The 16,112-nt window shown below is 46.0% G+C and overlaps 1 protein-coding gene across 1 annotated transcript; it reads left to right on the top strand.

The window, feature by feature from the left end:
• Window positions 1-7,419: 7,419 nt before the first annotated feature.
• Window positions 7,420-11,884, top strand: P2RY4 (pyrimidinergic receptor P2Y4). The gene is given in 3 exon segments (XM_004286874.3): window positions 7,420-7,542; window positions 7,545-8,230; window positions 8,232-11,884. Coding segments are annotated over 3 exon segments (1,077 nt in total). The 3' UTR covers window positions 8,500-11,884.
• The last annotated feature ends 4,228 nt before the right edge of the window (window positions 11,885-16,112 follow it).

The following is a 16,112-nucleotide window of genomic DNA, read 5'->3' as shown; positions in this document are numbered from 1 at the left end:
GAAAGTTGCGGGAGAGAAAAGGTTGGTACCCTAATGCTCGTGGTTGTTGGTGGCAGAAACCTGTATGGGGGTTGAAAGCCTTCCTTGAACCTATTCATCGCTCTCATCACCCTCCCCAGATTTTCCCACCCTTATCTCCATCCATGTCCCCAGGTGCTAAGCCTTGGAGTAGGGATACTTAGAGAGAGGAAGACGTCTCTCTAATGCTTTTCTTTGATGTGTATTAGATCTGGCTTGAGGGGTGAACTTAGGGGAGCTTCCAGAGGTCTCCCCCAGGGTCTCTCAGCCTGAGTGCCTGTCAGCTGTGTCAGGAAAGGTGCCCTTCAAGTGCTTCTTGATATATTGATGGGGGTGCTAAGGGCAGGGGATATGGGGCCTAGTATGGGCTGGAAATAGAAGACTTTGGACTCTTACCTGGGGAGGAAGATGAAGCTCACATCCGTCTCCAGCTCTGGTCACTATGCTCGCCTCCCCAACCTCTTATACCCAAGGTCCTCTGAGTTTTTAGATTGGTGGGGGTCAGGGGAGAAGAATAGGGTTCTGGGGGGGCATGAAATACTGCTTTATAAATAGCTCAGGTGCCAAGAGTTTGGAAAGCAGATTAGTGGCTAAAAGATTAGTGGCTAAAAGATTAGCAGGCTCTTGCTGCTGGGACAGGGCCGGAGTCAGGGGTTGAATCTGATGGTGTTAAAGTCAGGGGAGCTTGAGAAAGGGAACTACAAGGTTTTGGCCTTGTGAGGCCTTGAACCTGAGGACCGGGATCAAAGGGGACTCTGGGACATTAAAAGAAAAGCAATGTGAGAGATAGAAATAGGAGGGCTCAAAGCATAGGCCTTTGTGATTCTGAAAGGAGAGACTTGTGTCACATTCCAGTCTTTCTATATCTCTTGATCAACTATTACAGGCCACACAAAAGCCAGAGGTATGGGAAAGAGCACCCCTTCCCCAGCCGCCCACTCCTTAGGACTTGGGACTCTTGAAGTGATGTTTAGAGACCCGATTATCCCAGCTTATGTGCACAGCAGGAGTCAATCTCCCGTACATGCGGGTCGGGTAGGGCAGGGGAGGCTGAATGTGTTGAGCTGTGTGCACATGTCTGTGAGCCTTGAACTTCTTTTCTTGTTGGAGAGGAAGGTAACAAAGGAGTCTTGGCCCAGGGGCAGGTTCTCTGGGCAGGATGTTGCCTGTGGATGGAAAAAGCAATTGACATCTATATCACCCCCACCTGAAGTAAACCTTTCCTGCCCCCCAGCCCTTGACTCTCTCCAATCCCTAAAACTAAGTCCACGCTATAGGCTCTAAGCAGCTTCCCTCGCCTCATATGACCACTCATGGAATTAGAGATATTTCTATCCTGCAGCTGCCAGGACTCCCCACAATGTCCTTCCCATAGGGCCCAGGCCCAGGCTTCATGAACATGGGGGATGTAGAGACAGGATATCCAAGCTCTGGGGATACAGGACCCTACACCACCTCACCTCACCATAGTGCCGGCTGCGCTTTAGTATCTATCCATAGATGCAGCCCTCAACCCTCCTCGACAGCGTGTCCATTCCTCAGAGGGTGACTATGTCCGTGGCTCAGGGGGCTGGGCCTTCCCTATCTCCCACCCCCCACTGTGGGCACTGGAGAGCTAGCTGTCCTATAATCTCTTTGCCCAAATAACCGAGTTAGCCTTTGCCATTCCTTGTTAGTATGCACCCCAGGGCCTTGGCTTTTAGTCATTGTAATTCTCTCCTTCTCAGGGATTTTCAGCTACAGCTAGAAGCCCAGACTCTGCAGAGAAGGTTGGTGTCTATGGAGAAGGTGAAAAGTCAGAATGAATGTACTTTTGGACTAGCCTTCAACCCATTTTTGTCTTCAGACCCACACTTGAAGCTTAGCCCCTCTTTCAACTCAGGCCCATGGTACTCTCAACAGGAGGTAGATGTCATAGGCCTTTAATTCATTATTATGATTGAACTTAAACCATTCTCTCTTTTCCTGGAGTATGTGCATTTCTTGCCGGAGGTATAATTTAGCAAAAGTAAAATGCACAAATTTTAATTGCACAGCTTGATGAATTTTTACCTACTGTGGAAGGCTGAATAATGCGTCCCCAAGGATATCAGGTCCTAATCCCTGGAACCAATAAATGTTACCTTATATGGCAAAACAGGACTTTGCAGATGTGATTAAATTTAGGATCTTGAGAGGGGAAGACTATTTTGGATCATCCGGGCGGGCCCTAAATGTAATCACTAGTCTGTTTATAAGAGGGAAGCAGAGGGATATAGAGGGAGATTTAACTGCAGAGACAGAAGGCAATATGAGGACTGCAGCCAGATGCTATGTCTGGGCTTTGAAGATGGAGGAATGCAGCTCTAGAAACTGGAAAAGGCAAGGACACAGATTCTTCCCTATAGTCCCTCATGGTTGCCGAGTGGCTGTCACAGTTCAGGCATAGCCCTGCTCATACCTTGATTTTGGCCCAGTGAACCTGATCTTGGACTTCTGACCTCCAGAGCTGTAAGAGAATAAATGGTGTTTTGAGGCACCAAGTCTGTGGTAATTTTTTACAGCAGCAATAAGAAACTACTACACCTATGTGTACATACATGTAACCACCACCCAGATCAAGATATAGAACATTTCTAGCTCCCCAGAAAATTCCCTTGTGTCCCTTTCCAGTTAGTAGTCTCCCAAAGAGAGACACCATAGTTTTATTTTGATCAAGAGTATTTGCATTTTATGAGGAGGCAAGAGTAAGAAGGCAAAGGAGTGCATCTCTAAAGGTGAAGTGTCTGGCCCCTGTGATAGATTGATGGGAGAGGTATCTTCAGGTCCTTACCCACCCTCACTCTGCACATCCCAGTGATATTCCCAGACAGTCCTTCCAGTTTGGAAGTGATGACCGGATAGCTGAGTGAGGAAGGGCTGGTTATTCCATAAGGGATCCTAGCAGACAGGATTGTTTATCAACTCAATAGGCATCTCTCCCTTCCTTCTTGTGGGCAGAATCCCCACTTTTTTATGTACCCCACCCTCCTCCACCTGGCTCTCTGCTCCTCTCAGCCAGTCATGGTCATTTCATCCTTTTTGCCAGTGGTTGGTTTAGTTATAGGCATGATGAAACTCAGGCCACTGAGACATGGGGGGAAGCATGCTAGGGAGATTCTGGGAAAGGTTTCCTGAGTGATAAAAATAAACACACAGGAAGAGAGGCCTTCCTCTCCTTTTGTCAGTGGTATTTCCATGTTTGGATGCAATGCCTAAAATGCAACAGCCACCTTGTGACCATGAGAGTTGCTGAGCAGCAGGCTGAGGGGTGCTGATCAGAAAGATGGAAAGAATCAGGATTTTTTGAATGACATCGTTGAACTGTTGAATTAATCAACTCGAAAACTCCCTGCTCCTGGACTTAGATGCTAGACAATACATTTCCTTATTTTAAAGTCAACTGAGTTGGCATTTTCTGTTATTGCAGCTGACAGCATACCAGCAGAGTTAAGTGGGATCTGCACAACGGTACTGGCTCAGTGCGGGAGGATGGAGAGGAGGCAGACAAATCAAATGGTAGAAACAGAGACTTCCCCTGCTGTCCTAGGTACCGGACACAGTGGTACTGGTCTCTAGTCTAAAGTTGTTAACAGCCTTGTTGGAGATAAAGAACAGACATTTAGAAAGACTAAAAGGGAACGCTATAGAAAAGACACCTGGACAACACTAACTTGGGTACAATTATATGGAACCAGTCACTTTCCCATGATTTTATTAGTAAATTTGGATTGTCAAGGATTTCAGGTTACTGCTCCTTTCCATCAAGCCTGTGAGGATTGTCTTATTCCACTCCACACTGCACCTTACTTTCAGCAGGCGACCTCGTCTTTTCACTTCATAAAGAAAACCTAGGCAATTGAAGAGAAATTTTGATCGGAGGGAGATTTGTATGCTGGAATCTCATTGGTCATTATAATTATTCATAACTTGTAAGTTAAATCATGAGAGTGGATGGAGAGAGAGAGGGAGAGAAGGAGAGAGAAAGAAACAGTGGAGGAATGGAGAAGGAGGAGAGGAGAGAAGAGATCTGGAAGTAAGTGTTGCGGAAGGGTCACATTTGGAGGAAGGAGGACAAAAAGGAGCCAGGGAAGGGGTCAGAAGGAACATCCAGAGGAATAGGAGAATCAGAGTAAAGTCACAGAAATGAAAGTGAGGAAGAGCTTCACAGGAGAGAGGGGTCTGGTCTGCAGCCTTTCAGAAGGCATGCATTCCTTTTGGCCCAGGTGACGTCAGCGGAAGCTAGCTTCTGGTTGGGGAATGTTGGGAGAGGGCTTTTCCTGAAGTAGCCACTGGGCGGCAGTGGTGGCAGCGTTGGCAGCTGCAGCTGCGTCCAGGGACTGGCAGAAACCTGGCAGAGCTAAACCAGCTTGAAGCAATAGGAGCAGGAAGCTGGCTCCTCCTGGGGCTTCTCTAGTTTAGTGGACACTGGAATGTCCCCTTGGGTGTATGCCAAGGTTCAGATCACACTTGTCCTCCTCTGAAGAGGCCAGCTTCACCCCTGGGAGCAAAGTAAATAATACAAAGTACTTTACAGATTAGCAGCATTTTACGGTTTACAAAGTGTTTTCACATCTATTAACCAATTCAGTATTCAGAAAACCCTAAAAGGTTGGTATTATTGACCCCATTTCACTCATGAGGAAATTCAGTCATGAAGAGGTATCCAGGGTGACACAACTAATACATGGAAGAACAAGGGTTTGAATTCAGGTCTGTCTGGCTCCAAACACCTGAGCCTTTTGTGCAAAATCACAGTGATCAGCTGTCCAGGATTCAGGCTATGAGTGCTTTCTCCACGCCTACCTTCTATCCACCACACCCTCACTGGGCAAGGATCTCCAGGTTTCCCCCATCTAGGTTTCTGCTTCTTCCAAGAGATCTAGATTCCAGATTCTAGAGCCTCCCCTACAGCCCTGCCTCCTCCCCTCACTCCCGGGATCCAGCTGGGCAACATTCTCAGGATCTGAAGATCACTTCAGAGTCCCCATTGTTTCCCAGCTCCCTTCAGACTGGATTCTACTGCAGCCTGCTCCCCCTCCCCAAGAGCACTACCCACCTTACCCTCAGAGTCCTCCAGGCCCAGAGCTTGCTTCCTGTGCCTAAGACTTCCATAATCACGGAGACTTAGTTAGCCCCAGGAGCCTTAGGCCCAGAGCTCCTGACAATTCCATGTTCCCTAGCACTAGGCTCTCAAACATCTAGGCTTGGTGTCCGTACTGTCTTGGCTGTATTCAGACCAGGGTCTCCTGGGGTGATAGAGAGAGATGAAGGGTGGTATGTAGGAGGGGGTGGAGTCTGTAAGGGAAGCATGTGGGCTAGCATCCTTGAGGAGGAGTGAATCACCTCCCCACCACCTCCTCTTACATGCATAATAGGCATCTTGAAATTGGCAGGTGGAAAAATGAGCTCCTCATGTTTCCCCACACCTACTCCTCTCACAGCCTTCCCCATCTTTGTCAATGGTGTAAGTCCATTCTTCCAGTTGCTCAGGCCAGAAATCTTGGAGTCATTCGTGACTCCTCTCTTTCTCTTATACCCCTTATCAGTAAATATTGTTGTCTCTACTTTCAAAAGCTAGCCAGAATCTGCCACTTCTCACCACCTTCACCGGCCTGGTCCAAGCCGCCATCATCTCTATTGGCAATGGCCTCTGATCTGATCTTCCTCCTGTGTCCCTAGCCCTGTAGTCTATTCTCAACATAGAGCTAGCCAGGGATCTTTCTAAAATGTGAATCAGATCCTGATACTTGTCTCTTCTAAACTCTCAATGGCTTCCCAGTCACTGAAAGTAAAAGCCAAGATGTCCTCACAATGGCTTCCAAGGACCTTCATGATCTGGTTTGTGCCAAACTCTCTGACCTCTTCTCTATGTTTCCTCTTCCTCACAACCATCTGGTCCTTATTCAAAAGTCACCCTAATATTTAAAACAGAAACCCTCTCTATTCCCTTTCCCTCCTTTACTTTTTTCCATAACAATGATCATGATCTATATATTTTACTTGTTAATTTTATTATCTTTTCCCTCCCACTGGTATGTAAGCTCCATTAGAGTAGGAGGTTTTGCCTGTTTTGTTTACTGTTAGTGAACTACCAGTGCCTAGAACTGGTCCAAGCACGTAATAGGCTCTCAGAACATGTTTGCTTATCCTTTCCTAGATTATGGCCAGTGGCTTAGAGAGGCCACTAAGCATAGCAATTATGGATTGCTAAAGCCTGGTTCAAAGGCTGGCCTTCCTGGGTTTGAAATCTTGACTCTACCACTAATTAGCAAAACACTTCAACTTTCTGTGCCTTCGTTTTCTAATCAGTGAGGTAGGGACAATCATGATACCCACATCACAGAGAGCCTGTGGGGCCATTAATAAGTACAAAGCACTTAGAACAGTGCCTTGCATGTAGTAAGTGCTATATACAGATTTCTTATAATTATATGCACATGGAGTTAAGATTTATATCAGTAGTTTAGATTTCCTAAAATCTTTTGATGTGTTATCCATGCTAACATTCATTTTCCATGTTTCTGCTCATACAGATTTCTATGATCTTCCTGCAGTTTTAGTTATCTCCAGTGGCCTGGCTCTTCATCTGTCAACTTGGACGTTTCCTTGTGTACTCTCTCCTACAGTCGTCTAGGAGCCGTTAAATAGTCATCTCACTGGGCCCCAGTTTCCCAATGGTGCACTGAGTGGGTGGGACTAGATAATCTTGATGGGCCTTTCTAGCTCTAATGATTTCCCAGGACAGGGAGGAGGTACAGGCCCCACGCCCAACCCCGCCCCCTTGGATATGCCCTCTGGCTGCCAAGGGGAAGGGTGACAGAGTCAGCTGGGCTCAGCTTCAAGGGGAGCAGGTAGGAGACGTGCCAAGTTTCTTGGGTAAGGGTGGTGATGGGGTTTCTGGGCTGGCCCAGGCTGGGGGAAGGTATCAGAGATCACTGTAGTTCAGACACACTGGGACCAGGGGAGAGAAGTTACTGTATGGAGAGATGCCCTCTTCACAGGGACACAGCTGTTGTGATAAGTTGGGAGACAATTTGGGTCTGGGTATCTTCCTACATTGGATAGTCCTGGTAGGCCTTGACCCCCTTTAGCTAACCAAGCTCTGAAGGACAGAGTCAGCTTCAGAAGAACGACCCAAACCCACTGACTGCCCTCCTGAGCCCTGGCACTGCCTGCTGCCTACTATTCCCCAGGCTGGACCGAGGGAGCTCTGGCAGGAGCCAGGCTGACCCAGGTTACTCCCAGATGCATCCTCTCAACTCCCCCTTGTGCTTCAACCATTGCCCTCCCCATTCTCTGCATTTTTGCCCCAGGTCAGGGCTGGGGGGCCAGGGAAATCTGGTCACCCTCACTTCTGCCCTTTCCACCCCTAGGGGGACCATGACCAGTACGGAGTCCTCACTGTTCACAGCCTTAGGCCCCCACTCAGATCCTGACGACAGTGAGCTGGAGCTGGACTGCCGGTTTAATGAGGAGTTCAAGTTTATCCTGCTGCCCGTGAGCTATATGCAGTTGTGTTTGCGCTGGGCCTAGGCCTCAATGCCCTGACCATCTGGCTCTTCCTTTTTTGCCTCCGACCTTAGGACACGACAGCCACCTACATGTTCCACTTAGCTTTGTCAGATACTTTGTACGTCCTGTCGCTGCCCACCCTCGTCTACTATTATGTAGCCCGCAACCATTGGCCCTTTCGCACTGGGCTCTGCAAGTTCATCCGCTTTCTCTTCTATTGGAACCTCTACTGCAGTGTCCTTTTCCTCACCTGCATCAGCGTACACTGCTACCTGGGCATCTGCCACCCGCTGCGGGCGCTGCGCTGGGGCTGCCCGCGCCTTGCTGGCCTTCTCTGCCTGGCAGTTTGGTTGGTCATAGCTGGCTGCCTCGTGCCCAACTTGTTCTTTGTCACCACCAGCCCTAAGGGGGACATCATCTTGTGCCACGACACCACCCGGCCTGAGGAGTTTGACCACTACGTGCACTTCAGTTCGGCAGTCATGGGGCTGCTCTTTGACGTGCCCTGCCTGGTCACTCTTGTCTGCTATGGGCTCATGGCCCAGCGCCTGTAACGGCCCTTGCCAGGGGCTGCCCAGTCATCTTCCCGTCTGTGCTCGCTGCGCACCATCGCTGTGGTATTGACTGTCTTTGCTGTCTGCTTCGTGCCTTTCCACATCACCCGCACCGTTTATTACATGCAAGGCTGTTGGAAGCTGATGCTGGGTGCTGAACATCATCAACATGGTCTGTAAAGTGACTCGGCCTCTGGCCAGTGCCAATAGCTGCCTGGATCCTGTGCTCTATTTGCCCACTGGGGACAAGTATTGACGTCAGCTCCGGCAGCTCTGCAGGGGTGGCAGGCCCTGGCTCCCCACAGCTGCCTCCTCTCTGGCGCTGGTGTCCCTGCCTGAGGACAGCAGCTGCAGGTGGACAGCCACCCCCCAGGATGGCGGCTTGGGCAGATAGATTGTAACGGAAGCCGGGAAGTGAAGGAAAGGGGGTGAGTGCAGGGCAGAGGGGAGGGAACCTTATAGTGACACCCTATCTGGCTGCTTTCTCCTCTTTTCTGAGCTCTGGAGAGAGGCCCTCACCCTGAGATTTAGGAGGGGCCAGAGAAATCACGTGTGACCCCATCTCTCCTAAATCCTTCAGTTGCCCTCTCCTTTTTAGCCAAAGACACTAGCAGCCACTCTTCGTCCTCGACTTCTTTCTCTTTGTTTCTGTCCCCTTCCTGGGGCCACTGGTCCTGTTTCTTGGTCCTACAAGGCTGCTGGAAATCTTCCCCAGACCTCCTTCTCCTGCCCTCTCCCCCCATATCCTTGTATAGCATGCATTCCTTCAGCCAGACCAGAGCATTTAACTGGAGGGGTGAAGAAGCTGGGGTGATCTCAGTATTGGCCTGACTCATCTGACAGTGATAGCCAGAATCAGGAAGTGGGGGCACCAGCATATCACAAATGCCTGTGAAGTGACATATGTAGTGCCCACACCCACTCCCTGGTTTCCCCTGGAAGACAGGATAGTCTTGTCTACCGAGGCGCTGAACTAGGGCACCGTCCCAGAGAGCCTGCCTGACAGGGTCCCCATGTGCAGCTAGAGGCATGGTCCTGTTGAATGGTGGGTAGCCATGAGGTAGAGAGGGAGCCCTGAGTCTTCCCATGGGGTGGGGACCTTGAGGAGCCTCAGGGGGCAGGACCCAAGCTGATAATGGCCTTTGGAACAGGAATGGGACTGGCCCTTCTTTATGAGGTTTGCTGAGAACATATTTGACAGCTTTCCTGTACTTAATGAAAGGCAGAGTGGATGGCTCAGAACGCAAGGGAGGAGCTCTCGTGTCTATGGCATAAGTTCCAGCACCAAAGGGTGGAGAAGGTTTGTGCAGAGATTGGGGTGGTGACAGGGACTGAGGCCCAGAGCTGACTCTCCACTGGTCTCTCCCCTTTCTCTAGCTCCTGCCCTAAATAAAGGTAAATCTGTCACCAGCTCTTTCAGATCAGGTTTTAGGACTTCGAGGACAGGGCAAGGCGCTGGGACTAGGACAGCTCCCCTCAGAGTTTCCCATCCAGTCACTCCTCTCCAGCACTATCTTAGTGCTTACAGACTTCCAGGAGTGGGGGTGGGGTGTGGAATTTGGGGAGCTAACTCCCAAGCCTTGGGAAGTAAGAGTTTCTGGGAAGGCATTCGTGAGAAGGGTAGGCTTACACTTCCAGGCACCCTCTCTAAAATTGCCTTGCAGTCCTTTGGTCTCTTGAGTCTCCAGCCTTCCTTTCCTTTTGCCCCACTCTTGCTGACCTAGCTCTGATCCCTTGCTTGTCTCCTGGCTTCTAAGGGGTCTCTCTGGAGAGTAAAGTTAGGGCTGGTCTGCAGAAAAAAAAATGATTTCACTGCCCCTGAGTCCCCCTTTGCATTCTTGTAAGTGCTCCCTCTTCCTCTCTAGACATCAAGGACCCCTTCTGCTAGGAGTTAATGAACTGGCCTTCTTCTTACTAGCCTCCCAGTCTCATGGCCACTGCCTAGACTGTTTCATATGCTGTTCCTCATCGGCACTCGCTCCCTTTTATTCTGATGACCACAGTCTCCTCACCTATCACCTCTCCTATCCACCAGCCCCACCTAACAAAGTTGCTCTCTTCATCACAGCTGACCCAGGCTCTTCCATTTCTCCAATCCATTGAAGTCCCCTATGCTTAACTGAGACTAACTGCCCAGACTTTATGGTCTGCTACTTTTGGGCCACCTTCCTTCACACTCTAATTTTAAACACCTTGACTTTCACCTTGGGACAGTCTTCTCTCTCCTAGGACTAGAGGGGATTGCAGGTGAAGTCAGAGCCCAAGGCTGGCTTGACCCACTGAAACTTGATGTGTTAGAACTTCATCTAAGCCCCCGTTCCCCTTAGCCTGCTGAGTTCCTAGTGAACATTCCAGAGCAACTCTTTCCTGTATTTTCTACCTTCTCAAGACCCCAACTTCATCCTCCCCTATGACCTCTTAAGAGTTACCTTGCCTCCTATTTGTAGTTTTTTAAGGAACCTCCATACTCTTTTCCATAGTGGCTGTATCAATTTACATTCCCACCAGCAGTGCAAGAGGGTTCCCTTTTCTCCACACCCTCTCCAGGATTTATTGTTTCTAGATTTTTTGATGATGGCCATTCTGACTGGTGTGAGATGATATCTCATTGTAGTTTTGATTTGCATTTCTCTAATGATTAATGATGTTGAGCATTCTTTCATGTGTTTGTTGGCAATCTGTATATCTTCTTTGGAGAAATGTCTATTTAGGTCTTCTGCCCATTTTTGGATTGGGTTGTTTGTTTTTTTTGTTATTGAGCTGCATGAGCTGCTTGTAAATTTTGGAGATTAATCCTTTGTCAGTTGCTTCATTTGCAAATATTTTCTCCCATTCTGAGGGTTGTCTTTTGGTCTTGTTTATGGTTTCCTTTGCTGTGCAAAAGCTTTGAAGTTTCATTAGGTCCCATTTGTTTATTTTTGTTTTTATTTCCATTTCTCTAGGAGGTGGGTCAAAAAGGATCTTGCTGTGATTTATGTCATAGAGTGTTCTTCCTATGTTTTCCTCTAAGAGTTTGATAATTTCTGGCCTTACATTTAGATCTTTAATCCATTTTGAGCTTATTTTTGTGTATGGTGTTAGGGAATGTTCTAATCTCATACTTTTACATGTACCTGTCCAGTTTTCCCAGCACCGCTTATTGAAGAGGCTGTCTTTTCTCCACTGTATATTCTTGCCTCCTTTATCAAATATAAGGTGACCATATGTGCGTGGGTTTATCTCTGGGCTTTCTATCAAATAGAACTACCATACGACCCAGCAATCCCACTACTGGGCATATACCCTGAGAAAACCATAATTCAAAAAGAGTCATGTACCAAAATGTTCATTGCAGCTCTATTTACAATAGCCAGGAGTTGGAAGCAACCTAAGTGTCCATCATCAGATGAATGGATAAAGAAGATGTGGCACATATATACAATGGAATATTACTCAGCCATAAAAAGAAACGAAATTGAGTTATTTGTAGTGAGGTGGATGGACCTAGAGTTTGTCATACAGAATGAAGTAAGTCAGAAAGAGAAAAGCAAATACCATATGCTAACACATATATATGGAATCTATGGGAAAAAAAAAAGGTCATGAAGAACCTAGGGGTAAGACGGGAATAAAGACACAGACCTACTAAAGCATGGACTTGAGGATATGGGGAGGGGGAAGGGTAAGCTGTGACAAAGTGAGAGAGTGGCATGGACATATATACACTACCAAACGTAAAATAGATAGCTAGTGGGAAGCAGCCGCATGACACAGGGAGATCAGCTCGGTGCGTTGTGACACCTAGAGGAGTGGGATAGGGAGGGTGGGAGGGAGGGAGACGCAAGAGGGAAGAGATGTGGGAACATATGTATATGTATAACTGATTCACTTTGTTATAAAGCAGAAACTAACACACCATTGTAAAGCAGTTATACTCCAATAAAGATGTTAAAAAAAAAGAGTTACCTTGCCTCCTGAAAAACGGAGAAAATCTAATATGTCAGCTTCCCTCTGTTTCATTCACGATAACTCTACTATATTCATTTTGTCTTTCTCCCTTTCTTCCCTGCAGTCCCAGAATAAGAAGTGGCCCTCTTTCCTTTTCCTTTGTGTATCCCTCTTCATTTTCAGCCTCTTCTGTAACTGATTACATCTAGTCTTAAAAAACAAACTCTAGGACTTCGCTGGTGGTGCAGTGGTTAAGAATCCGCCCACCAATGCAGGGGACACGGGTTTGAGCCCTCCTGGTCCAGGAAGATCCCACATGCTGCGGGATCTAAGCCCGTGCACCACAACGACTGAGCCTCGGGCTCTAGAGCCCGAGAGCCACAACGACTGAAGCCCGTGTGCCTAGAGCCCATGCTCCACAACAAGAGAAGCCACTGCAATGAGAAGCTGGCACACCACAAGAAAGAGTAGCCCGCACTCGCCACAACTAGAGAAAGCACGCGTGCAGCAACAAAGACCCAACACAACCCCAAAATAAATAAATTAAAACAAACAAACAAAAACCAAATTCTATTCATCTTATTCATTTCACTCTCAAATATCTGGAAAGAGTACCATGAATCCCATTTCCTCACCACAAAGTCACCCCTTAACTCTCTGGATCTGGTTTCCTTCCTACACTTTTCTGTACCTAGAACACAAATTGCCTCATAAGCAAAACCTTGAATGATCTTTTCTCTGCCTTCATCCTCTTTGACTTCTCTGCTTCGCTTGACCCTGTTGCATATCTTCTTTAAAACTTTTTATAAAAACCACATTAATAAATTCCACTATGACAACATTAAAGCAAAATTTGAAAGAAAATATTTACCTCAACTTCCCAACCCTAGACAATTGTTTTTATTTTTCCACATTCTGTGCTTTTCCAATTTGTATAATACATATATATTTGTTTATATAAGTGCAATCATAGTATACATATATTTTTTAATTCTTCTTTTAAAAATCTTAATTGCAGATACTCTTCTGTGTTACAGTCTTTCATATTTATCATTTCAATGGCCACATAAAATTACATCCATCAGTAGATTATATTTTATTTGACTCTTCCCCTATTACTGGACATTTAGGTGACTCCCAATTTTTCTGTGCTTTGAATATTTTAATGCATATAGCTTTTTTCTTCTTTGTAATCCTCTTCCTAGGAAAAGTTCCCAGGGGTGAGATTACTAGATCAAAGAGCATGAATGTTTTTATAGAGCTTGATTTCCCAAAGGACTGCACAGTTTTCAACACCACAATGACATGCGAGTGTTCCAGTTCCCTTGCAGCCCCAGCATTGGACTTTATTAGAAATCTCTTTGGATGGCTTAAACATTAACTTATTAATTCCTTTCTTTGATTACTCGTGGGATTGAACACTTTCCCATATGTTTACTATTTGCACTTTCTCTTGGGTGAACTCTCTGTTCATATCCTTCTCCAATTGGTATCTTAGTGGTATTCTTATCTATCTAAATGTATTTTTATTTAACGTACATGTTAACCCTTTGTCATATTTGATATAACTATTTCTTCCATTTATTGTAATACTTTTAACTTTAGTTTATTTTATCCCCTTGCTTTAAAGTTTCTCTCTTCCTACTTTACTCTCTCTTATTACTTCTTCTCTTTCTCTTTTACTCCCTAAGTAAACAGAGTTCCAAGATCTGTCATGGTCATAGCATTTGGGGATTATTTAATCCCCTCCCCTCATCTGAGCCTTGATTTTTCTCTTGGAGAGAACATATATACATGTGAATACAATTCAGTTGACTCATAGTCCTTGAGAGTATCTCAGAAATCTTCTAGGGCCGGGGCACCCCCTCACTTTACAAAGGAGGAAACAGGCCCAGAGATATGACTTGCCCATGACTTAGTAAATTAGGGGCAGAGCAGAGACGAGGCTCCAGGACCCCTGAATTCCAGAGCTTCTTCCATTACACCAGGCCAACTCAGTTCTGTCTGACCTTTCTCCCAAGCTCCACCTCTATGTCTTCAGTTGCCCACTGGATAGTTTCACTGGATCTTCCATTGTTACTTCTAACCCAAAATGTCAAAAACTAAACTCCCTGAACCAGTTTCCCTACCTGTCGTGCTCATTTGTGTTCATGGCATCTTCTTTTCTCAAGTCACCTAGGCTTGAAAACACTCAGGCAACTTTGACTCTTTGCCCTCCCTATTTCACAAGATTCTGACATTTCTTCCTTCATCATGTCAATTATAATTGGCCTTCCTTTATGGTCCCAGTGCTACCATTCTAATACTGGCTCTTGTCACCTTCTCCCTGACTGACTGTCACTGCCTCCCAACTGGTCTTCCTTGCCGCCAGTCTTTCCTAGCACAATACATACAGTGCATATTGCCAGATTAATTGGCCCCCAAACTGCTTTCAGTTTCACTCTCTCACTCAAAACTCTTTCATGGTTCCCCATTGTCTACAAGACATGTTGAAATCCTTTTGTCAGAAATTCAAGAGCACTAATGCCTATGCCTCCCCATCATTAGTCTCACTTCTGCTCCCTTTGTCTTTACTCTTTAAAATTAAATCCCTCTTGCCAGGTGGATGAGAAGTTGATCTGTGAACTTAGTTCTCGTTTCTCCATTTTTTAGTCAAAGCTTGTGCTGTGTCCAAAAAAAAAAAGAAGAAATTCAAGAGCACTTTTTCAGTTTTATTTTCCATTCCTCCCCAGTACAAATCTCTCTTCTCCAGCTACTTTGATCTCCTCATTCTTTTTCCAAATAAGACTTTCGCTTTCTCACCTCTCCACCTTTATTCTTCCTTTCCCATACTCTAGAATGCCCTCCCTTTATTTTCCCACTGTCTTTTTCCTACCCAGTGTCAAAGGCCAGGCTTAAGTCCCACTTCCTCTTGGAGGTCTTCTCTGCTGACTCTTACCCACAGTGACCTTCCTGGTCATCCCTCCAGTAATTATTATCTATATCAGTCATTTGACACTTTTATTGTCTTTTGATATCACTTATACTATTATCCTGAATTGTTATTTAAGTTTTTATGTGTGCTTGTTTTGAGTTCCTACCTGTAAACCCCTTGAGTTACTGTGATAGAGAGGAAAGAGCATAGAACTGAAAATCAGAAGAACCAAGTTGGAGCCCTAGTTATCAAGGTGGGGCTCAGGTATGTCATTTGGGTGAGTCACTCAGACTCTCTGAGCCACAGTTTCATCATCTGTAAAATGAAGATCATAATCTCAGCTTTAGGTACTCCAGATTGTGGCAAGACTCTGCAAATCTAGACAGCTAAGCAAATATAAATATTTGTTATTTTATCATCCCATTTGCTTAATAAATGGTGCTTAATAAGTATTTTCTGAATAATTACACGCAGTAATTCAGCTTAATGTTTCTTCTCCTGGGAATATTTCCATGTTAAGAGGCCACAGAGCTCAAGGAGCCTAAAGATCTAGGGGTACTTCAGGAGCAGTGGAGGCTGGGAGGGCATTGGAAAGATATTTTGAAGGAAAGTAGGCCTGTCCAGCATATCTCACATTCTACTACACTGGCTACTCACTGCTTGGCTTACCTGTAAGGGTAACCTGGATGTGGAGTGAAGGAGATGAGCTTCTTCTTTCCCCACATTTTCTACTACTGCATCCCACAATCCCTAACTGGTTATGCTAAATGCTTCACCTGAGACCTCTGTTCTCTTTCATTCATGTGATGAAAGCCAGTGTTTTGGTGAAGGAGGTGATGAGGAGTAGTAGAGAGAATAGCAATTTTAGTCAGATAACCAGATGTGGCTTTGAATCCTTGATCTGTTACTCACTAGCTGCATGATTTTGTACACGTTATTTAATCTCTCTGAGCTTCAGTTTCCTCATTGATAAACTAGAGATAGTAATACCTATTTGGCAGGGCTGTTGTGAAGTGTCAGTGGAGTAATGGATGAAAAAACATCAGTTACAGTTCCTGTGGGTGGAAACCCTTTCTCAAAAGTTCTCAACTTTAGTGTAGCTGGACGAGGAACCAGAATTCTACATTTGGATTTGGTGCTGCTTAGAAGTGATAGTTAAGTACTAG

This window comes from Orcinus orca, chromosome X, assembly GCF_937001465.1.
Source record: "Orcinus orca chromosome X, mOrcOrc1.1, whole genome shotgun sequence".
NCBI lineage: Eukaryota > Metazoa > Chordata > Mammalia > Artiodactyla > Delphinidae > Orcinus > Orcinus orca.
Note: the sequence above shows the minus strand (reverse complement) of the source record. Positions and strands in the feature narration are given on the sequence as shown.